Source organism: Littorina saxatilis, linkage group LG13 (genome assembly GCF_037325665.1).
Source record: "Littorina saxatilis isolate snail1 linkage group LG13, US_GU_Lsax_2.0, whole genome shotgun sequence".
In the NCBI taxonomy this organism is placed as follows: Eukaryota; Metazoa; Mollusca; class Gastropoda; order Littorinimorpha; family Littorinidae; genus Littorina; species Littorina saxatilis.
In genome coordinates this window covers 40,845,282-40,870,714 of record NC_090257.1, presented here as the reverse complement: position 1 = coordinate 40,870,714, position 25,433 = coordinate 40,845,282, and the positions used below count along the sequence as shown (strand labels likewise).

Genomic DNA, 25,433 nt, shown 5'->3' with positions numbered 1-25,433 from the left:
TTCCCCCTTTCCCCGTCGCGATATAACCCTTCGTGGTTGAAAACGACGTTAAACACTAAATAAAGTAAAAAGTCATGACAGGCCATCTGCAAAATAGGGACACTATCCAATAATCCCAAGGGTGTCTTTTCTTCACAGGTACCTCTGTACATGTACTACATTTATTGGCATTAAAAAAAGGTGGAGAAAACCAAACTGTACAACACAACACAAAATGAGATACCAGTAAATTCAGTTTTATTAATGCATTAATGTATCACAAAACTGGATTACATCAGCCAAAATAAGCAAGATATGTCTACAATGCTACACAATTCAAGACAATTGGTTACATTAGAAATATTGCATTTAGAATTCAACTGTTCCATTTTATGGAAAATGCATTTTTTATTTCTTTTTTATTTCTCATCCAGAATTTACAAACACATTCAAATTAATACATAAATAAATTGTAAACTCCCAAGAAGGTGAATCTGGCATGGGTTACACCTTGGTATCGATAGTTGCTATGCAACGGCAGGGAGCCTTTCCCTTTCCCAACCAAAATCAAGGGTATGATAAAAACCTTTCAGACTGAGATTTTACTTTCAGGGTCAGTAAGATTTTACTTGCAAGTTCAGTTACATGTAGCTAGATTTTACTTTCAAGGTCAGTTAGTTAGATTCTACTTTAAGGGTCAGTTAGTTAGACTTTACTTACAAGTTCACTTAGCTAGATTATACTTTCAAGGTCAGTTACATAGATTTTACTTTCAAGGTCAGTTTAATATTTTACTTTGAAGGTCAGTTTAATATTTTACTTTCAAGGTCAGTTAGACTTTACTTTCAAGTAGGTCAGTTAGCTAGATTTTACTTTCAAGGTCAGGAAAAATATCACAGATAATTCCATAGTTCTATTTTTATATGACTAAATACCAAATACAAATCTTGTTTTGAAAGTTAATGGTGCGACATAGCTGGAAGGAAAACTCCACCTCCACCCTAACCCAGCAGAATTCAACCTACCAGGAATGTACACAGCCCAGTACAACATCATAAGAATAACATGCACTGTCGGCAGTATTGATTATCAAATGCTTTATCATGATAAGAATAACATGCACTGTTGGCAGTATTGATTATCAAGATACACAGCTCTTCATCTTATTCTCTGTTGCTTATAAACCAGGCATGGGAATTGTCCGCCAAAAGGCAAATTTCCGCCGAATTTTTTGTTTTGTTTCGCCAAAAAAGCAAAAGTGTCCGCCAAAAAAATAAAATGGGGGAGGCAAAAATGGTACTAAAAACTTAGTATAATGGCAAACTTGGAGCTAAGATGACATCAAATTACACCAGTTGGGTTCTTTGGAGAAACAAAAATTCCGCCCAAAATGCCCCCAAACCCCCTTAGCAGGGCTAGGCGCTTCACGCCGTTGATTTTACTATTACTCTCAAATGTTCAGCCTTTTTTACTTTTTTCAATTCCCATGCCTGATAAACACACCCAACTCTGCACAACCCTTTCTATTCTCTTTCTATTCATTTCAGCAATTTCATTTTTTTGGAAGCGATTTTTATCCAAACGTGTTGCCACAAAAGAAGAGAAAATAACAACAGCAAACATATACAAACAGTATTCAACAGTCACTATGTTTTGATCATCACAGGGAAAAAAATCTCACCAGTGTCAGAAAAAAATCCACTTCTCAATATATCCCAAACAAGCAAACTGTAATTCATTCATTCCAAAAACTGCGAGCATTCATTCCAAACACGCATATATACATTTTTATTTTTAATAGATAGGTAAAAGAAAAAGCACAGTACTAAAATCTGTTAAAGCTCTATAAAACACCACAGAAAATGGCTGTGGCATCGAATTCACATAAAATGCATCAGGTGACAAGACTTGCACATTACACCAGCTTCAAACAGACAGAATCTGCTCAAAAACACAAGCTTGCAATACCCGCCTCCCCCCTCACACAATCACTCACACAGCCATCCATCCTCCTCCATCCCTCCCCAATTCTCCAACCAGCATGTGGCAGGAAACACACACACAAATTCTCGAGAATGGCACTGTTGAGTCCTATTTCATAGAAACAGCCCTTTCAGTTGAGTCCGTCCTGAAAGTTTTTCCAAACCTCTAGGTTGTCACACACTAATCGTATACATGCACCTATGAGTGTACATACAAAATGATATCACAAACATTCCCTATCGTATTTGACACACACAGAGACACACGTTTAACATTTACAATCTACTTTTGCTTTATTCAAATTGTAATTTCCTATCCTACTTCACTCAAAAACCCTTCACAGTCACAGTCAATCACAAAATCCACCTTTTGCTTCATCCACTAACACACACACACACACACACACACACACACACACACACACACACACAAACACACACACACTGCTTCATCCACTAACACACACACACACACACACACACACACTGCTTCATCCACTAACACACACACACACACACACACACTGCTTCATCCACTAACACACACACACACACACACACACACTGCTTCATCCACTAACACATACTCACACACACACACCGCTTATCATTTACAACGCCCACAAAAGCCATGGTTTACTTCCAGACTGGTGGGTGTTGTTCCTTGCTATATGGACGGGTGGTTTGCTTGGCGGACGAGGCGACGGTGGGCGTATCATTGATGGCTTTCTTCTCCGTCTTGCGTGAGATAGAGGTGTTTGACCTTGACGAGGAACCCATGACCTTGTCATGTTTGTCCCCAGAGCCGGAAGAGCACGTGCTTGTGTCAGGGCCGACCTGAAAATGAGGGTGACTGATGTATACGCTGTGGTAACGAAGCAATCCAGTGGTGATTCAAAAATCAAATCTGATGTCACGTTAAACCTGGTAAGAACTCTCTCCTACACACAGATGCCAAGCACACGCGTGCTTGCTTCCTTTGTCACACTAAGACAGACATATGCAGTCACGCATGGGCACACACAAACTACACGAGGTCGCACTAACATAACAAACAATGCATGAACACAGAACACGCACGCACACACATACATATCATACACAAGCGCACACACATACATATACACAAGCGCACACACATACATATACACAAGCGCACACACATACATATCATACACAAGCGCACACACATACATATCATACACAAGCGCACACACATACATATACACAAGCGCACACACAATACATGACTATGAGCGTACATAGACACACTACGCACAAGGATAGATACTCAGCGCAAGTGAACACACACTTGAGCCTGAAATTAATTGAGCAAAGTCTACTTCACGAAGATCATTGCAAGAAACTTTGGCGTTAAATTGTTGGTAAAGTAGACTTCTGGGAGTCTTTCTGAAGTCAACTTCAAGCTCAATGAAGGACAGCCTTGACAAACACAGGCACACTCTCTCACAAACAAACACCCATTTTCTCTCCCTCTCTTCCCGCTTACCGAGTGGTGCCTGGTGTCTGCCTGCCGCTTGGTGCGGTGTGGGTCCCTGGTACGGTGTGACTGCTGTTTGGGGGAACTCTTGGTACTGCTGGACTTGACCCCTTCCTCTCCCAGCTGTCTGCTCACACAGTCAAAACACCATTACTTTTCAACAGTGGAACCCCCCTTTTAAGACCCCCTAATTTAAGACTTCCTCCTTTTTAAGACCTTGCTTTTTTCAGATTTTTGGCTCATAACCTCTGTAAATCTACCCCCATTTTAAGACTCCCTCCTTTTTAAGACCTGGTTTTCTCAGATTTTAGAAGGCAAGTGGTCACAGCGTCTCTCATGCATGTTATGCATTGTCCACTGAATATCATGCCCTTCCCTTCCCAAATATGCTCAACGGAGCTCACTGGTACCATGATCATTTTCAATTTCTGATGAGTGACCATATTTGTTTGGCCTCTGATTCTAGAGGGAGTAACTCTTCCAGAGACAAAAAAAAACCACACACAAAAACGGACAGAAAATTATGCACAAAGAAATAAAAACCAATGACAACAACATAAAATCACTCACTGCTGCGGCATGGAGGCCAGGAAGTTGAGAATGAGAGCCATAGACGCGGGGTCAGCTGACTGCAGGGCACCCAGACCACTGCTGGCATTACTGGCCTCTATGTCCTCACTGTACTGACTCAGCAGGCGTGAGATCTCCGCCAGTTGCTGAGGGGGAAGAACTCCGCCGTTACCACTGGTTGCTGCCCCTGCCCTGGACTGGGAGGGTGGGTGGTGGTTGGAGGAGGCTGTCTTCTTGCTGACACCCCCTCCCCTTCCTCCTCGTCTAGGTGGGACTGACTGGGAGAGCTGGTTGGTTGGAAGCTGCAGAAAAAAACCCAGTGGTCTTGTCATTTCGTTGTGAAGGTCCTCAGTCCAGGACTAACTGTTAAATTCGAGAGACTGAAGTACTTAGTGTCAAATGTAGCATACTCTTCGGACTATAAGGCGCAACTTTTTTCTCACACTTGACCCCTGCGGCTTATTGGGGGTTGCGCCCTATATAACAAAGCGCCTCAGAGTCTCGAAAGTACGGTATGTATAAGTGGAGACTAGGTCAAGTCTGAGACTAGGTAGGTCATCTTTCTTTCTTTATTTGGTGTTTAACGTCGTTTTCAACCACGAAGGTTATATCGCGACGGAGAAAGGGGGGAGATGGGATAGAGCCACTTGTCAATTGTTTCTTGTTCACAAAAGCACTAATCAAAAATTTGCTCCAGGGGCTTGCAACGTAGTACAATGTATTACCTTACTGGGAGAATGCAAGTTTCCATTACAAAGGACTTAACATCTAGGTAGGTCAAGTCTGGGACTAACTCAGAGACTAAACAGGTAAAATGTAATAACCAAATTGACATTGGAGTCAGAGACAGTGGCAAGTAGAAGGATGCTACCTTCATAAAGCAAGCTGCAGTAGTACAGCACTACCCACTCATACACACAACACACTGACCAACTTTCACACCTTCATACCCAGTTCACCTCTGAAAGAGGGTCTAACCACTGCAGCCTACTTGTGACGGGAAACAAACCATAACAAGTCAACGCCCCACCTGTCTGTTTCTCAAGAGAGTCTAACCACTGCAACCTACGTGTGACCAGAAACTTAGAGTAAAAAGTCAATCCCCCACCTGTCTGTTTCTTAACTGCTGAAGACGATGCAGTTCTGTGCTCATCTGGGCCGCCTGGGCTGCATCCGTCAGGCCAAGGTCAACTGCAACTACAAGGTCATCACCACAGTAACAACGCTTCATTGCCACTTCTGAGGGAGGGGGGGGAGGGGGGAATCATTAAAGGAAACAAAAATAGATAGATCTGACTGGTTCCCAATTTGGTTCCTAGTATTTCAAATACCAGCCAGCAAAATACCCCAAATGTCTGGCTTATAAACTGGCGATCAGGGAAAAAAAACACATGACTGCACTCACCGGAGGTAAATGAGATCTCCATGGCATCAGGATCTCCGACACTGTCTCTCTCCGGCTGGTCCTCGGGTGGCTTCTCCAACAACTGTGGGTACACAAACAACACAGTGCAACCTCTGTTTTAAGACCCTCTGTCATAAGACTCCCTCTAGACTACCTCTATCATAAGACTACCTCTGTCATAAGACTCCCTCTATCATTAGACTCCCTCTGTCATAAGACTACCTCTGTCATAAGACTCCCTCTATCATAGACTCCCTCTAGACTACCTCTATCATTAGACTCCCTCTGTCATAAGACTCCCTCTGTCATAAGACTCCCTCTATCATTAGACTCCCTCTATCATAAGACTCCCTCTATCATTAGACTCCCTCTGTCATAAGACTCCCTCTATCATAAGACTACCTCTATCATTAGACTCCCTCTGTCATAAGACTCCCTCCATTATAAGACTCCCTCTAGACTCCCTCTGTCATTAGACTCCCTCTGTCATAAGACTACCTCTATCATAAGACTCCCTCTATCATAAGACTCCCTCTATCATAAGACTCCCTCTATCATAAGACTCCCTCTAGACTCCCTCTGTCATTAGACTCCCTCTGTCATAAGACTCCCTCTATCATAAGACTACCTCTATCATAAGACTCCCTCTAGACTCCCTCTATCATTAGACTCCCTCTGTCATAAGACTCCCTCTGTCATAAGACTACCTCTAGACTACCTCTATCATTAGACTCCCTCTGTCATAAGACTACCTCTATCATAAGACTCCCTCTATCATAAGACTCCCTCTAGACTCCCTCTACAGACCTGGGAACCCCTGTTTTGCACTTTGAGTATTCTCAAACAAACTTGGTGTATTTTCAAAAAAATGAACGTACTCCACACAGCGTTTGCACATCCCGATCCATGATTAAAACATGCCTCATGCGCGTCCGTCACACCGTTAATTAAGTTTACCTATACATTTAAAACAAATGTTTTTTTCCAATTTTTACTGACACAAACTGTACCGTATTTGACGGGACTACAAGCCGCGACTTTTAAAAAAAAATCTCATTGCGGCTTATAAAAAGATGCGGCTAAAACGTTACCTAAACTTGAATAGTAATTCACCTAATGGAAGTCGCCGCGGATTTTCATTTCGCTCGATTAGCGATTACCGGTACTTTATTAGCTCTCTACTCAAGACTCGGCGCTTTTCTCTTTCTTTCGCGAATCTTCGTTTGTCAACAAGTCGTCGTGACAAGCGTACAGAGAAACACCGGATGTATCAGGATCTCGCGCGCGCGCGAGATTTCGTTTTTATGTGTCTCGCGATAGTTGGAGGAGCGAGAGCCGCCATGTTGTGTTTTCGTCTGCTCGAAATGTGCGCAAAAGTTGTAAATCATCCCAAAAAAGCTTTTTCCGGGCGGGACTACATGTGTGTGTTGGTTACAAATTGTGACCCTCCACCACGAAATGAGTCGCATGTCACCGTTGCATGATTTTCATATTTTTACATTTTCCTAAAGAGTTTTTTATGCTCTATCCAGTGGTGAAAACCGTTTTAGAAAAGAGCAAAAACTGTTTGAGTTACAAGCCTGTGATTAAGGTGACACTCACACTGTTACAAGACATTCCCCGGACTTATATTAAGCCTAGCGCAGAACCGCGCGAGGTGACATGCGACTCATTTCGTGGTGGAGGGTCACAATTGTGTGTGTGTGATATTTTTCTTCAAACTTTTTCACTTTTCTTCTTTGTTTCACTTGTTTATTCTCGGAGCCGATTTCGCCAAATACCGTACTTTCGTTTGCCTGGTTGTTTTGATTGATTGACACGAACCGATTATATTTTTTTCGACGGCGGCTAATATAGCGACGTAATCATGTGCCAAAATACTGGATCGGCTTCAGGATGGGCCTGTGAAGAAAAGTAGTCTAGGAATTTTTCTCGTCGTATTTTTTTCCCACTGACCGTACTGAGCGTATTCTCGACAATCATGCGTACAAAATACGGCGAAATCGTATGGGTTCCCAGGTCTGCCTCTATCATAAGACTCCCTCTATCATAAGACTCCATCTATCATAAGACTCCCTCTATCATAAGACTCCCTCTAGACTCCCTCTATCATAAGACTCCCTCTAGACTCCCTCTGTCATAAGACTCCCTCTATCATAAGACTCCCTCTATCATAAGACTCCCTCTAGACTCCCTCTATCATAAGAATCCCTCTAGACTCCCTCTATCATAAGACTCCCTCTAGACTACCTCTATCATTAGACTCCCTCTGTCATAAGACTACCTCTATCATAAGACTACCTCTATCATAAGACTCCCTCTATCATAAGACTACCTCTATCATAAGACTCCCTCTATCATAAGACTACCTCTATCATAAGACTCCCTCTATCATAAGACTCCCTCTATCATAAGACTCCCTCTATCATTAGACTCCCTCTGTCATAAGACTACCTCTATCATAAGACTACCTCTATCATAAGACTCCCTCTATCATAAGACTACCTCTATCATAAGACTCCCTCTATCATAAGACTACCTCTATCATAAGACTCCCTCTATCATAAGACTCCCTCTATCATAAGACTCCCTCTATCATAAGACTCCCTCTATCATAAGACTACCTCTATCATAAGACTACCTCTATCATAAGACTCCCTCTATCATAAGACTACCTCTATCATAAGACTACCTCTATCATTAGACTCCCTCTGTTATAAGACTCCCTCTATCATAAGACTACCTCTATCATTAGACTACCTCTATCATAAGACTTCCTCTATCATAAGACTACCTCTATCATGAGACTACCTCCATTATAAGACTACCTCTATCATAAGACTTCCTCTATCATAAGACTACCTCTATCATAAGACTAGCTCCATTATAAGACTACCTCTATCATAAGACTCCCTCTATCATAAGACTCCCTCTATCATAAGACTCCCTCTATCATAAGACTCCCTCTATCATAAGACTACCTCTATCATAAGACTACCTCTACCATAAGACTCCCTCTATCATAAGACTCCCTCTATCATAAGACTCCCTCTATCATAAGACTACCTCTATCATAAAACTACCTCTATCATAAGACTACCTCTATCATAAGACTACCTCCCTCTATCATAAGACTACCTCCCTCTATCATAAGACTACCTCTATCATAAGACTACCTCTATCATAAAACTACCTCTATCATAAGACTACCTCTATCATAAGACTTTGTTTGTTTGTTTGTTTGCTTAACGCCCAGCTGACTATCATAAGACTACCTCTATCATAAGACCACCTATCATGTGTGTGTGTGTGTGTGTACTTTTAACATTGTACGCTAAGTTTTGCTTAGTGCTTGGGTTCTTGGTGTTATGTCTCAGTTAAATGTATGCTTTGTATGCTTGTTGATTTGTGCTAGTTTATTCTATAATGAATTTGTAAAGCGCCTGGAGCCAATTGATGGGACTCGCGCTATAGAAAAGTTATTTATTATTATTATTTATTATTATCATAAGACTACCTATCATAAGACTACCTCTATCATAAGACTACCTCTATCATAAGACTACCTCTATCATAAGACTCCCCCTATCATAAGACTCCCTCTATCATAAGACTACCTCTATCATAAAACTACCTCTATCATAAGACTACCTCTATCATAAGACTACCTCCCTCTATCATAAGACTACCTCCCTCTATCATAAGACTACCTCTATCATAAGACTACCTCTATCATAAAACTACCTCTATCATAAGACTACCTCTATCATAAGACTACCTCCCTCTATCATAAGACTACCTCCCTCTATCATAAGACTACCTCTATCATAAGACTACCTCTATCATAAAACTACCTCTATCATAAGACTACCTCTATCATAAGACTTTGTTTGTTTGTTTGTTTGCTTAACGCCCAGCCGACTATCATAAGACTACCTCTATCATAAGACTACCTATCATAAGACTACCTATCATAAGACTCCCTCTATCATAAGACTACCTCTATCATAAGACTACCTCTATCATAAGACTCCCCCTATCATAAGACTCCCTCTATCGTACGACTCCCTCTATCATGCAACCTTGTTTTCCACCACATTTTTCTCATAGAGTTACTAAGTTTACCTCCATCTTAAGACTCCCTCTCTTTTAAGATCTAAATTTCAAACATTCTAAGCAGTCTTAAAACACAGGTACCACTCTATTTTTAGTCAAACACTTTTACACTGGTTTCTGTGACTGTTTAACTTCAACTCAAAGGCACACAAGTGCTGAAAATATGAAAAATGATCTTCTTTCTTTATTTGGTGTTTAACGTCGTTTTCAACCACGAAGGTTATATCGCGACGGGAAAAATTATTTGCAGTGAGTAACAATCGCATTCACTCTTGACGACTTTTTCTTCCATTCATCAACAAAGCTTAACTTCATGAGATAGTTTGGTAATTATGTGCTTATCTTTCCGTATTAGTTGGTAATAAGTTACTGCAAACAGGCACTTATCTCTCAGCATGATGCAAATGTCTCACCACCAACACCGCACATAAAAGACAAACCAATAGACAAAGTAAATAAATAAGGTTTGTACTGGTTGTGAAAGAGTGACCGCTCTTGCTTTTAGTGAATCAAACTTTCCCAAGTGACATTACAGGCCAGTCAGTGGCGAGGGGTGTGTCCACATGACACAGGCCAGTCAGTAGCGAGGGCTGTGTCCACATGACACAGGCCAGTCAGTAGCGAGGGGTGTGTCTGACACAGGCCAGTCAGTAGCGAGGGCTGTGTCCACATGACACAGGCCAGTCAGTAGCGAGGGGTGTGTCTGACACAGGCCAGTCAGTAGCGAGGGGTGTGTCCACATGACACAGGCCAGTCAGTAGCGAGGGGTGTGTCCACATGACACAGGCCAGTCACTAGCGAGGGGTGTGTCTGACACAGATGGACAAGGAGCACATGTAGAAAGTTTGCCTCACTAACAGCAAGAGTATTCACTCTTTTACAACCAATAACAAACCCAACAAAGTTATGTCCGTAATTCGTCTATTGAAAAAAATATTGAGCGTGTGAAAAAATTAGCAAGCTGACCAGTCTAATGTGTTAATTGGTAATAAGTTACTGCAAACAGGCACTTATCTACCAACATGATATAAATGTTTCACCACCAACAGAACAAATAAAAGACAAAGCAATTGGGAAGAAAGAATTGTTGAGCGTGTGAAGCAAGCTGACCAGTCTGATGTAGTGTTGCAGCTCTCTCTGGCGGGACTGGTGTTCCTCCAGCTGTCGCGAGATCTCACGGTAACTGCTGTTTAACCTGCACACAGCACACAACACATCCACCTTTAAAGACACACTCCTTCTCCCCTCACCACCTCAGATCAAGCCAGGCTTTTACATGGGATATGACCCAGCGTAATGCCAGCAGTAAGAATTTTAACTTTGAGCACACTGACACCCAGGTAAAAAAGGTTAAGGTAGGGGGTCGTGAGGGAGCCAGATGCTAGAGATCTCAACCACTCTGGGGCCAGCTTTATGAAAGCGGTGCCTTATCCTCTCCCTCGCTGCCTTTGCCTTCTCCCTGAATAGGGTCAGGTACCCATTTCCAACTGGGTGGACTGGAGAGCGCTCAGAAAAATGGGGTACTTGTATTCGCCCTGGGTAGGGATCGAACATGAAAGCACTCTAAAGCCCGCTACTAACTACAGCCAAACTAAGACGAACTAGTTCGGCGAACGTTGCAATACGTCATCAAATCAGAGGATTCCGATATTTTTGGGTTGTAGCTGTAACGTTCGCCAATTCACTCCTGCAAACCTTCGGCAAATCTGTTCATTTGTTGAACATTTGTGTATCTTCATACTTGAAGAGTGACAATACTGGCGGTTATAACACTGTCAACGATCACGAGTCTTCTCACGTGATATTTCTTGATCATGTGACCGGTGTCACCGAAACATTCGCCGCTAGTTAGTACACCGAACAAGGCACGGTGTAACATTCGCCGAACGTTCACCAACCTAGATCGGCTTGGTTCGACTGTAGTTAGCAGCGGACTTTACCACTGTGCAACTCTGACACACAGACATGTATACAAGACACTGACCGGTCGTTCTCATGCAGCACATCGCCATCAGTGGAGTCCTGCTCTCCGTCTCTGCCTTGTTTCACAGGGGGTGACAGCGAAGGGGAATATGCTGGCACACACAAAAACAACTTATTCTTACACAGCAGTACAAAATCAAATAAACAGGATTTTCAATGTTTTTTTCAGCAACAACAAGAAAACCAATACTATTCCTAAAGCTTAGAGGACACCAAAAAACAGTAAAAAATAAATTTAGCTATTTAAAAAAAAAATGATTTGCAGTACCCCAAGACTGCATACACATCTGTCTTTTTTATATTTAGTCAAGTTTTGACTAAATATTTTAACATCGAGGGGGAATCGAAACGAGGGTATGGTGTATGTGCGTCTGTCTGTGTGTGTGTGTGTGTAGAGCGATTCAGACTAAACTACTGGACCGATCTTTACGAAATTTGACATGAGAGTTCCTGGGTATGAAATGCCCGAACGTTTTTTTCATTTTTTTGATAAATGTCTTTGATGACGTCATATCCGGCTTTTCGTGAAAGTTGAGGCGGCACTGTCACGCCCTCATTTTTCAACCAAATTGGTTGAAATTTTGGTCAAGTAATCTTCGACGAAGCCCGGGGTTCGGTATTGCATTTCAGCTTGGTGGCTTAAAAATTAATTAATGACTTTGGTCATTAAAAATCGGAAAATTGTAAAAAAAAATAAAAATTTATAAAACGATCCAAATTTACGTTTATCTTAATCTCCATCATTTTCTGATTCCAAAAACATATAAATATGTTATATTCGGATTCAAAACAAGCTCTGAAAATTAAATATATAAAAATTATTATCAAAATTAAATTGTCCAAATCAATTTAAAAACACTTTCATCTTATTCCTTGTCGGTTCCTGATTCCAAAAACATATAGATATGATATGTTTGGATTAAGGGGGGACAGGGTAGGCAAGCACTTTTTTTTTTTATTTTGGAAACAGCTTGCTGCTTGTTTGATTTTTGCAAGCAGAATAACCTAATTAAGGGAAACCATTTTAAATTTTGAGTGAAAAGCAATTTTTGGGGGTTTTATTCACCAAAATGTGAGAAAAACGTTATAAAATGTGCTTTTTTTAAAATGTTGCAGTTTGTGAACCAGTGCATGTTTTGATCCAATTTTTCTTCTTTGCAGCAATATGTGTGTGTTTAATAATTCTGTGTATCGAAAAGCATTTCTAATAATAATAATAATAATAAAGTGTATTTATATTGCGCCTATCCCTTACAAAAAACAAAAATATTTGGCTCTAAGCGCATTACAACATGTGAAGGACTTGGTACAATCAAGTCTGACAAGTACAACAGCACAATATACAGTCGGTCTCTTAGGTAAAAGCAGCTTCGACAGTTAAACACTTCTACTAAAAGATCCTCTAACAATTTACAAACATAGTTAAAGAACATCGAGTTAATAGGAATTAAAAAAAAAAAAAGGTTCTTATAATAAAACTATCTAGCGAACGACGAAGAAGAAGAAGAATAAAACTATCAATGTCAATGTATAACAAGTCATTCAACGTAAATGGCCAAAGAACAACAATAAAACAATGGTGATAAAACAGTTATACTCAATGGCTAATAACGAGGCAGAGTTAAATAGTATCGACACAAGATTAAAACAAAACATATTTCTGGAGACGAATTAACAACAATAAAGCAATGGTGATAAAACAGTTTTACTCAATGGCTAATAGCGAGGCAGAATTAAATAGTATCGACACAAGATTTAAACTAAACATATTCCTGGAGACGCATTTAATAATTATACATGTATCAAATAATCAATGTACAAAATACAGCCCTCGCAAGCAACCCGCCCCCAGCCGGCCCACAGCGCGCTACGATGGCAAGCGACCCCTCTCCTTAATGTGGCAAATACTGAACAGTGCACACAACCAATTACTCGCATATACTCGTGTCGCTCACTCGCACACACACACAAACACACACACGGACAACATCGAATCACTCGCACAGGCTAGGGGTTGAAGTATTCCCGGAAGAGGTGTGTTTTTAGAGAGGACTTGAAGGAAGGGAGAGAGGTAGAAAGGCGGACAGACATGGGCAGAGAGTTCCAAATAGAGGGAGCTGTGTAGGTAAAGGCGCGCTTGCCGAAAGCGTTCAGTTTGACGCGTGGGACAACAAGGTGCCCTGCGTCAGCGGATCTGAGGTTGCGTGTGGGGACGTGTGGCTTTAAGAGCGAAGACAGGTAAGAAGGGGCAGAGTCTTGAAGGCTACGGTAACACAGGGTAGCTATTTTATATGTAATGCGTGCTTTGATTGGTAGCCAGTGAAGGGTCATGAGGAGAGGGGTGACATGGTCGCGCTTGCGCTTGCGCAGCACAAGACGTGCTGCATTGTTCATGATGCGCTGTAGGCGGTCTAGCTTGGCGTCTGGGAGGCCGGCTAGGAGCGAGTTGCAGTAATCCAGTCTCGACAAAATAAAAGCCGAAACCAGTGTCTTGGTTGCGTCGAGGGAAAGAAGGTGTCTGATTTGGCTAATCCTCCGCATTTCAAGAAAGGCGGTTCTGCAGAGTGAGTTGATGTGGGCGTCCATTGACAGGTTACTGTCAAGGTGGACACCCAGGTTTTTTACTTTGGTGCTGAATGTGACTGTGGTATCAGAAAGGGTAAGACTGGATGTTTCTGAAAGAAGCTTTAACTTTGATTGTTTGCCAACTGGCATGATCTCTGTCTCTAAGCAATATATTATTTTAATTTAGCATTTTCAGTTACCGGTTCAGTTTTGATAAGAAAAATACATGAAATCCTAACTGTCAGACTCATAAAAACCCAACCAATGCACTGAACTCTTATTCCATACACAGAACTGATGCTGTACAACTCATAAACAACATATACAAAAACTGAACAAATCCATCAAGCCTTTCAAAAGTTGCAACATTTTAATTGTAGCGTTTTGTCTGAAAATTACATTCAGAGAAAACAGCATTTTAAAGATTTGAACCAGTACATAAAAAAACCAGTAGCACAGTGCACCCTGAATTCATATGTTTTTATCAGAATGACCACTTTACTATGTAGGGAAAAGGATTTGACAATCAAATTATCAGGATTTTTTTTATATACATCATATGAAAACAGCCATCTTTGTTTGTACCGATATGAAAACATGAATCAGAACCAAACTGTCAGACTCATAAAAACCCAACCAATGCACTTAACTCTTATTCCATACACAAAACTGACGCTTTACAAATCATAAACAACATAAACAAAAATGAAACAAATCCATCAAGCCATTCAAAAGTTGCAACATTTTAATTACAGATGTTTGTCTGAAAATTACATTCAGAGAAAACAGCATTTGAAAGATTCCAACCAGTACCTCAAACTAGTAGCACAGTGCAGCCTGAATTGATATGTTTTTATAAGAATAACCACTTTACTATGATGGGGAAATGATTTGACGATCAAATTATCCAGACTTTTTTTAAAAAATCATTTGAAAACTCATCTATGTTAGTGCAGATATGAATCAAAACGAAACTGTCGGACTCATAAAAACACAAGGAATCCACTGTATTCTTATTCCATGCACAGAAATGGTGCTTCACAAATCATAAACAACATATACAAAATTGGAACAAATCCATCTTGCCATTCAAAAGTTACAACATTTTAATTACCACATTTTGTCTCAAATTACATGTAGAGAAAACAGCATGTAAAAGAGTCTCACTAGTACCCCGGTAAACTAGTACCACAGTAGAGCTTGAATTAATGGGGTGGTTTTTTTTTTAACCAGAATAACACTTTAACTATGAAGGGGAAATGATTTGATAATCAAATTATCAGATTTTTTTGATTTAAAAAAAAATTATATGAAAACATTAAAAAAGTCAATTATCTGTGTTTGTGCTGATATGAAAATATTGATCAGAACCAAACTGTCAGACTCATAAAAACCCAACGGATGCACTGATTTCTTATTCCATTGCATAGAAATGATGCTTCACAAATCATCAACAACATTACATAATTATATATACACAAATGGAACAAAGCTATCAAGCCATTCAAAAGTTGCAACATTTTAATTACAGTATTTCTGTGCTCAATCCTAACACTGCAGCAAATTTCTGTAAAGCTGAATGTCCCTTTCCATGTACCAACTTGGTCATACGCGGATTATTTAAAATGCAACTTTACCACCCGAAGCGTTGCAAACACCGGGAGAAGAGTAAACAACTGCAGACTTGAATGGACACTCATATGCACTCCAGATGCAGGGCCTTTGCAAATCCTTGGGCTGATGCATCACCTTCTTTCATAATCAGACTGCTATCAGACAAGCATTCAGTACAGGATATAAACCTTTCAGCAATAGATTGAGCTGATCAATGTTGACAAAAGCCCAACACATGTCAGCGGAGTGACGTTGCACAGTACCAGTATCCATATCTGCTTGTGATGGGTCAGAAGATGGCAAAGTATCTGTATCTTCTTATGGTTGGTCAGAAGATGGCAAAGCTGATGTTTCTGCTGTGGAAGAGGGTAGTTCCGGTTTAGCAAACTTTTCCATCAGGTCAATCTTTCTCCTCGCTGCCACCACAGGAGGACTGGCTCTCCCCTTGCTCCAACCTAATAAATACACAAACACTGATTTAATATTTGATACAACTGTCCATGGTTTTTGTTTGTAATAAGCTGCAAATTTTAAGACTCAATATAAACGTCAACAAGTGCTTGTACTTTATTTTGCAAATGACCATGTTACATGGGGTGTACCTCAACTTTTTGGCTAGGCTGGTAAATCAGAAATCCCAATCAGCCCCCAACCACTGAACCAGGCGGGTTTTCTTACAACCACCTCAGCGGCTCGTACCCACATATGTCGGTTGACGAACACACACACACACACAAAAGACATTCATTAATTGGCCCCTATCACAAAATGTACATGTCAAGTTTACTATGGGATTTGAGTAACCACACAATCACATACACGCAGGAACTAATACTGAAACTAGCTGAATTATTTTCTTTCTTTCTTTCTTTCTTTTCATATTTTTCTTTTAAAATTAATTTATTTCATCACACTTGCTATGTATTTGCTTGTTTCTTGTCTGTTGTCTGTTTTGTGTGTGTGTGTTCTGTGTGTGTGTATACATTTTCAGATTTCCTAAACCTAGCACTGTTTGCAGGTGATCTTTATGCTTTTGATTCACGAGTTGCATCCCCAGTCCTTTAGTTTAACTCTTTTTTTTTCTTTGGTGAAGTAAATTGGATCTATTTTTTTTATTCCTTAGTTAATGGAAAAGATTTGACAACAATATTGCTGTCAATGATAGGTTGGTCAGCCATGCTGGTGTAAACCAATCCTTTAGAATTAGAGAACGCTCTCTAGTAGGGTACTTATTTTCCTACGGTCAATGACCAGAAACAGAAACTGTGTCAGTCGTACATCGCTCAGATGCTGCTTCTCAGTTTGACCCCAGACAAAGAATACTGATGACATGTTACACCATAGTAAGCTCTCAAGGACTGGCCAGCGAAGAACAATAAAATAGGGGTTGTGAAGACGATATCACAGAGATGATCGAGGGAGGGAGGGGGGTGTGCGGCGGCGGCATGGTCAGTAAATTGGATCAAGAAACCCGCAAAATACTTCAGACACAAACTGTTTATCATTTACCTGCAAACCCTAACACATTCTTACAACAACAACAACATAACGATGTGCAATAAATCACGTTGTCAAACAAACAAGATCGAAAAGAGAAAGAAGCAAAACCCACCTCGTCGAGTCAAGAATCTTAGAATGTCGTCTGCTCAAATACGATCATGTTGGTTCATTTCGGAGTGTTGTTACTTCCTTCTACTGTTCGCTGCTGCTGGTTCATCTTTCTCTGATATTTCTTGCCACTATGCCGAACATTTCCAATGTTAGGGTTGTTCTCCGCAGCTCAAAACTTTGAAAAATGCTGCTGAATCGGTGAAAACGTCATGGATTTGTTGACACCGGGGGACTGATAAGTTGTCTACTGCGCTTGCGCCAAATGCCTTTGACCTACATATATTTGCATATATTAATTCCGGGGTTTCGGTTGGAACGGATTCTCTCTCTTTGTGCCTATGTCAACGGAAATTCCCCAACGGTGATGACGTCATCTTGAAGAACGGAAATTTCCACACAGTTTGAACAGCGAAGGGTCATGTCATGTGCGCACATTTACCAGCACGAAGTATCCAAAGTTGACCATTTTTTCGATTTTTTTGATAAAACACAGACAAAAACAACAAAACATTGGTTTGAAAATGGTTTTATTTACATGAATACATGTCTAAAATGACAAAAGCAGATTATTGAATGCATTCCAGGATGTTCAAAGGTGTGAAAAATGCAACAACCCCAAAAAGGTGTATGAGACCAAAAATAACTCATTTTGCCTACCCGGTCTGCCCTTAAAAACACGCTCAGAAAGTTAAAACAAAGAGAGGTACAGAAAAGCGTGCTATCCTTCTTAGCGCAACTACTACCCCGCTCTTCTTGTCAATTTCACTGCCTTTGCCATGAGCGGTGGACTGACGATGCTACGAGTATACGGTCTTGCTGAAAAATGGCAGCTACTTGACTAAATATTGTATTTTCGCCTTACGCGACTTGTTTCTACTTCTCAGAAACAAAATATTGTTGATAAACTTATTCCCAAGACATAGTCACAAAAAATTCATATACAAATGTTCAACCCTACCCCTACCCAGCAAACCACACAGCAAAACAGATATCACTTACCTGGCAGAGAACGACCCATCATCTCAGCCTCTCCATGTCCGTTGCTATGAAAACCGCCTCCGTTGACCATCAGCAGCCCGGCCTGTGAGCCCTGCGACCCCTGTGACCTCACCTCAAGGTCGCACAACTCAAGGCCGCGGTCCTGACCTCTCCTGCCCTCACCCTCTCTGTCCTCCCTCCCCCGAGCTTCTCGCTGCAAAAAATGCTCACTCCAGTGAGCTTTGGATTGCGAAAGTAGCGAGAGGTCGGATTGGGCAAGGTCAGAGGTGGAGAGGAAGCTGAAGTCATCGTGAGTGGATCCAGCGCGTGACAACTGCTGCGGAGGTCGGATCAGCACAGCCTGCGTTCCGGGTGAACCTTTTCTCCCCACGGATCCAGGACCTTGATGATAATTATTAAAATAATAATATACTTGTTGATATATTTGTGACTGTAAAGTATTGTTTTGTCAATAACAAATGTTGCAACAACTTACCTTTCTTGTGTTTTGATTCTGATGATTATTAAAGTGACGGGCGCTGTGGCGGGGTGGTAAGACGTCGGCCTCGTAATCGGAAGGTCGAATGTTCGAATCCCGGCCGTGGCCGCCTGGTGGGTTAAGAGTGGAGATTTTTCCGATCTCCCAGGTCAACTTGTGTGCAGACCTGCTAGTGACTTATCCCCCTTTGTGTGTACACGCAACCACAAGACCAAGTGCGCACGGAAAAGATCCTGTAATCCATGTCAGAGTTCGGTGGGTTATGGAAACACGAAAATACCCAGCATGCTTCCTCCGAAAGCGGCGTGTGGCTGCCTAAATGGCGGGGTAAAAACGGTCATACACGTAAAATTCCACTCGTGTAAAAACACGAGTGTACAGGGGAGTTTCAGCCCATGAACGCAGAAGAAGAAGATTATTAAAGTTATTTCCTTGTCAATGAGTTCCCAGAAAGAAAGAACAAATAATTATGATAATCAAGAAAACTAACTAAAATTATGCAAATCACAGATTCAAGCACAAGCAAAGCACAAATCTCGAACAAAATCCATTACGAGGTAAAAGATCCTTAATTTGTCAACAACAACAAAATAAAAGGCTGAATGTTTTGAGAAGAAGAAAAAATTAATGTAATGTGGTGCATTTCTTGTGATCTCAAGAACGATCTCTGAATCTTTCAAAATGCTAGAAATGCATGAATATGGGCAGAACAAAATGTTATGCATGATTACATGAAAAACAGACCTCGATGTTGATGCTGCCCCTCCTGTTGCTGTCTCTGTTGTTGTTGTCGCTGTTGTTGTTGTTGTTGTCGCTGGGGAACACTCTCCTCCCCCCTGAGGCTGGTCTGCACCACCAGGCCCCCGTTGTGCGTCACACCGTGGATGTTGGCCGTGCTGAAAGCTGGGGGATTGTAGCTGCTGTGCGACAGGAGGGCCGAGATGTCTTGTAACGACACCCCCGAGTCTGATGGGAAGGGGGACCTGGGGGCAAAGGTCGCTGTGTTGTCCGTGGAGCTTGTCCTGGGTCGCGGTGACGTGCGAGGGGAGGAGTGAATGGACGACTGAGAACCTGCAAGCACATTTAAAGAGATATAGTCCACAGAGCATTTGAAATGCTTTCTTTCCCTTTATAACTGAATCAAATTTATTAAAACCCATTTTTCCCATGGTATGGAAAGTAATTGAAGTAACTGCTTCAAACTTTTTACCATGGAACCCCCCTTTTAAGACCTCCAAAAATCTGAGAAAATAAGTTAAAAACAAGAGGTCAACTTAAACGACGCCAAGAAAAGAAAATCCCCCCAAAAGGTCTCAAAAGGGGAGAACACTCATCATGGGGATTCCATTGTACAATGACTTAGATTGAAACCGATACAACATACATTTTTCATTTGACCTGAAACAGTAGTATTCACCTCCACATTAATTTAAAGAAGAAAATGAAAAAGCAGACACAGTGCAACAGACATACCTGACAAGTTGTTGAAAGGGGGAGGGTCTGTTGATGACGCTCTGTGTTCTGATTGGCTGAAAGGGAGAATGGACACAATTCATACATAAGTCAACACTCTGCACCACACTCTGCACCACACTCTGCACCACACTCGTCTTCTTCTTTGTACAGGCAGAACCAGCGTCTGGGAAAATATCATGGAACTGTAAAAATGCCCCCCCTCCCCTCTCCACCCTCTCCCCCCCCCCCCCCCCCCCCACCAGTCCTGCAAGATTCTGAACACAATAATGCAAAAGCATGCTACCTGGTGCAATCTGGGGAATTTAAAAAACAATCTCTGGAACTTTGTAAATGCCAGAAATTCGCAAATTGACAAATATGCTTGAAAATACAAGCTCCACATTAAGACTGCGGATTTCACATTCGACGATTACAGGACGCTTTTTTCTCGTGATTTTCTGGTCATAACCTGTGTAAATGTACCCCCACTTTAAGACTCCCTCCTTTTCAGAACCTGATTTTCACACACAAAACGTAAGTCTTAAAGGGGGGTTCCACTGTACAACATCAGCTCACCTGGCCCTGGGGCTGGCCGTCCTAGCAACGGAGGCCTCGGAAGAAGCGGCAGCGGGCCGAGCAACAGAGGTCATGCAGAAGTTGGGCAGGCCGGATGTGTTGAGAGAGTTGGTCTGACCTCCTGCACCAGCGCCGGCCATCATTGAGGAGGCTAGCGATGATGACAGCGATGTGTTCAGCATCTGTTGACAGAGAAAAGACCCATCAAGAGTCACCAATCACTCTCTGTCCGCAACTAATAAAAATAACAAGAAGAGCAAACGCTCGATCGAGTCACTTTCGCAGTTCTGAATATTATATGAGGCATCAGATGGACAGGAAGAAATTGCTATTCACAACACAATGAGTCACGTTCACATAAAATTTGAGCCCGGTCACTTTTATAGTTTCCGAGAAAAGCCCAACGTTAAGTTGTGTGTTGCCGAACAGAAAAGGCTAGTTATCTCCCTTGTTTTTCTGATAACGTTCGTAAAAGGCTACAGATGTAAATACTTTGATGTAAAGAATAATCCTACAAAGTTTCAATCACATCCGATGAACTTTGTCAAAGATATAAAATGTCTAATTTTTCCTTTGACGCTGACCTGTGACCTTGAAAAAGGTCAAAGGTCAACGAAACCATCGTTAAAGTGTAGAGGTCATTGGAGGTCACGACTAAACAAAATATGAGCCCGATCGCTTTGATAGTTTCCGAGAAAAGTCCAACGTTAAGGTGGTGTCTACGGACGGCCGGCCGGACGGCCGGCCGGACAGACTAACACTGACCGATTACATAGAGTCACTTTTTCTCAAGTGACTCAAAAATCAAGGCAATTTTTGTGTACCGAGTTTCGCGTACTCAGATGTAAATGATTGTCCGTTCAACACCTGCTTTTTTTTACTGTGTTAATCATACACACAGTCGATCTGTCTCACAATGTTAACCAAGGTACAATCTCACGACTGCCACTAACGCAGTCAGGTCATCTGTTGTTTGTTTCCTGTCTTCAAAGAAGTCGTTGTTGCTCAGAGGGGTCCACCTACGCAAGCATCTCATCGTGTCTACCTCTAAGTCTGTCACATTAGTGCAGAGAGACAAGGGGAGTGATCACTTGATCCCTGATATCCTGTTGAGGGTTGATCACTTGATCCCTGATATCCTGTTGAGGGTTGATCACTTGATCCCTGATATCCTGTTGAGGGTTGATCACTTGATCCCTGATATCCTGTTGAGGGTTGATCACTTGATCCCTGATATCCTGTTGAGGCTTGAGGACAGTGAAGGAAGCAAGTGAGAGGAGACGGGCGCCGCCTTCATAAAGCTGGCCCTGAGAGAGGTTGTGGGTTGTAACTTCTTGCTACCAAACCATCAGAAGGTTCTGGGACTACCTGTGGCTTTTTACATGATGGGTTGCACATGATGAACTAGGCCCCAGGGCAGAGTGACTCACCTTGCGCTGTGGCGTGCTGACTAGCAGGGACACGGCTTCGTTCCACTGCGACTGCATGATGAACTGTAACTTGCTCAGCACCTCAATCCTGCAAAGCACACACATCATTATAGGTAACAAGTTTTGACAGAATGCTTCACATTACACTCAATGATATACAATACCAATACATGCACAGCCTTGTGCTGACATCTGGAAGTCACCCAGACAAACTTCGTTCTGAAAATTCTTTGTCATTCCCTAGGGAGACATGCTGTAAAAATTATATAATGTTTACGTGATGCCATTATTCCCATTATGATGTCTTTTTGAACTTTGTTCGGCTTTTGATGTCGAGATTTCACTGTAAAAGAGAGGGTCACGTATGTCAAAAAGAGACATCTTGTGGGCTTTTTTTTCAAATCGATATTGTATGTCTTTAAAGACATACCAACAATTCTCGTGTCAAGTGCCTGTTGTTCAAACATACAGCTTTTCATACTAAACTCCTTTAAGTGAACAAACAGGGAGAATGTGACACAATAAACGTATACACACAGACAAAAACACACAGCATTAACACAAAACCATGCACACTCACACAAATATAAGCATCTACTATTTATACACATCCAAAACTATTTTCCAGCACTCTTCTTTTCATGCAGACCAAACACCTGACACAGGTCCATTATTTTGCCTCTGTTGATAGAACAACAAACTTTCTATTCATATTTTCACTTTCAGACCTGTACATTAAACTAAAAAGTGTTCAGTCACTAAAATACTTACCTCTGAGACTCTAGTTTCTGCTTGGCTTGTTTCAAAGCTAGGTTTTCTTGTCGATATTCACTCAGGCTGAAAAAAAAGTAAAACAGCTTATCACACAATTGTTCAGACATACAATACATAGCACTTACAGACATACAATACATAGCACTTACAAACCAAACTGGTGCATGAGATCGAAACAAATACAAGAAAGAAACATAGTGAATACTGGTAAAATGCAAATTGATGGAAGAAACTTGAATCCTTTTACCTGTTTTCCATCTCTGCCAGCTGTTGCTTGAGGTCGTTCTCCTTGCGCGTGACCTCCTGTCGGAGCGAGGCCATCTGTGACTCCAGGTCGCGCTGGTGTCGCTGGTGCAGCTCGGTCACCAGGCGGCGGTGTTTCTCCTCTTCCTCCTCCTGCTCCTCTCGAAGCCGCTCCTGAACCTCACGCACCTCGTCTGCCAGCTGAAAGAGTCAAGGTTTCATTCATCATATGTCGGGCCAAATGGCCTGGTGGATAAGACCTGTGAACCAGAGTCAAGGTTTCATTCATCATATGTCGAGCCAAATGGCCTGGTGGATAAGACCTGTGAACCAGAGTCAAGGTTTCATTCATCATATGTCGGGCCAAATGGCCTGGTGAATAAGACCTGTGAACCAGAGTCAAGGTTTCATTCATCATATGTCGGGCCAAATGGCCTGGTGGATAAGACCTGTGAACCAGAGTCAAGGTTTCATTCATCATATGTCGGGCCAAATGGCCTGGTGGATAAGACCTGTGAACCAGAGTCAAGGTTTCATTCATCATATGTCGGGCCAAATGGCCTGGTGGATAAGACCTGGGAACCAGAGTCAAGGTTTCATTCATCATATGTCGGGCCAAATGGCCTGGTGGATAAGACCTGGGAACCAGAGTCAAGGTTTCATTCATCATATGTCGGGCCAAATGGCCTGGTGGATAAGACCTGGGAACCAGAGTCAAGGTTTCATTTATCATATGTCGGGCCAAATGGCCTGGTGGATAAGACCTGTGAACCAGAGTCAAGGTTTCATTTATCATATGTCGGGCCAAATGGCCTGTTGGATAAGACCTGTGAACCAGAGTCGAGGTTTCATTCATCATATGTCGGGCCAAATGGCCTGGTGGATAAGACCTGGGAACCAGAGTCAAGGTTTCATTCATCATATGTCGGGCCAAATGGCCTGGTGGATAAGACCTGGGAACCAGAGTCAACAGTGGGCTTTAAAACGGCACCTCTTAAATCACTTCCATCTGCTTAGCGTAATTTCCTTGTCTTGTGGAAGGTTCTGGATTCGGATCATGGCAATGACATGCCAAACATGAGATCATGACATTATTTCCAAAAAATTGAAGCAGAACAGACAAATATCTGTGGAAACAAGTGCAAAATCTTGCAATCTAGAGATTTAAAAAATAATGTTTGGAGCTTGTAAACTGCCAGAAATGAAATCATGATGTACTTTCACAAAGAAATAAAGGCATAAGATAATGGAATTGTAAAATCGCCTAAAAAGTATGCTCCACCCTTAAAAAAGAAAGAAAAAGATGAGAGTGTGACCTTTTTCTCCATGTGACTGTGCAGGTCGGCCTCCAGTGCGCGGTGAGCACTCTCGAACTTGGCCTCTGTCAGCGCCATCTCCACCTTCAGGCTCTCCTACAACACACACACAAACACATTACACAATATTACATAGTCTAAGTCATAAGGCCAAACATTATAACAGAGTTGCTTTCTCACTGGAGAAAGTGAATGGTCAAACAGTCCCATGCTACTAACTTTTGTGTTGTATCTTGCATGCATGTGTTTGCGTTTTGCAAGCCCTGAGCCCTTCACTGTGACCTTGGGATCTTCATTGTGCACACCGGTACCGGGTTTGTTCAGATATGAAGGAGAGTCTGCACAAAGCCGACTCGTGGAAATTAATCCCTGGCTAAAACTGGGTTTGAACCCATGCTGATGGCGACACTCTGGTTTCAAAGACAACGGGCTACCAACTGAACTAGAGTTCTGCCTGTGCATTACAAATTTACAATGGACCCCACCTTTTAAGACCCCCTGATTTAAGACTCCGTCCTTTTTAAGACCCTGATTTCTCAGATGTTCTGTTCATAACTTGTGTAAGCTTACCCCCATTTTAAGACTCCCTCCTTTTTAAGACCCTCATTTCTCAGATGTTCTGTTCATAACTTGTGTAAGCTTACCCCCATTTTAAGACTCCCTCCTTTTTAAGACCCTGATTTCTCAGATGTTCTGTTCATAACTTGTGTAAGCTTACCCTCATTTTAAGACTCCCTCCTTTTTAAGACCCTCATTTCTCAGATGTTCTGTTCATAACTTGTGTAAGCTTACCCCCATTTTAAGACTCCCTCCTTTTTAAGACCCTCATTTCTCAG

At 41.8% G+C, this 25,433-nt stretch overlaps 1 protein-coding gene across 2 annotated transcripts in view; it reads right to left on the bottom strand.

Annotated features, from left to right (window-relative positions):
• Positions 1–220: 220 nt before the first annotated feature.
• The window catches only part of LOC138945756 (nucleoprotein TPR-like), a 42,429-nt gene continuing 17,216 nt past the window's right edge, over positions 221–25,433 (bottom strand). For both annotated transcript variants that reach the window (XM_070317257.1, XM_070317258.1), the window contains exons 15-29: positions 24,598–24,693; positions 23,286–23,482; positions 23,036–23,101; positions 22,265–22,352; positions 20,835–21,016; positions 20,277–20,332; positions 19,548–19,874; positions 18,326–18,706; positions 11,538–11,628; positions 10,664–10,748; positions 5,438–5,519; positions 5,141–5,229; positions 4,033–4,334; positions 3,472–3,589; positions 221–2,798 (exon numbers count right to left, since the gene is read on the bottom strand). In XM_070317257.1, coding sequence (XP_070173358.1) covers positions 2,598–2,798; positions 3,472–3,589; positions 4,033–4,334; positions 5,141–5,229; positions 5,438–5,519; positions 10,664–10,748; positions 11,538–11,628; positions 18,326–18,706; positions 19,548–19,874; positions 20,277–20,332; positions 20,835–21,016; positions 22,265–22,352; positions 23,036–23,101; positions 23,286–23,482; positions 24,598–24,693 — 2,361 coding nt within the window. In that variant the 3' untranslated portion in view covers positions 221–2,597. The remainder of the gene's footprint in view (positions 2,799–3,471; positions 3,590–4,032; positions 4,335–5,140; positions 5,230–5,437; positions 5,520–10,663; positions 10,749–11,537; positions 11,629–18,325; positions 18,707–19,547; positions 19,875–20,276; positions 20,333–20,834; positions 21,017–22,264; positions 22,353–23,035; positions 23,102–23,285; positions 23,483–24,597; positions 24,694–25,433) is intronic.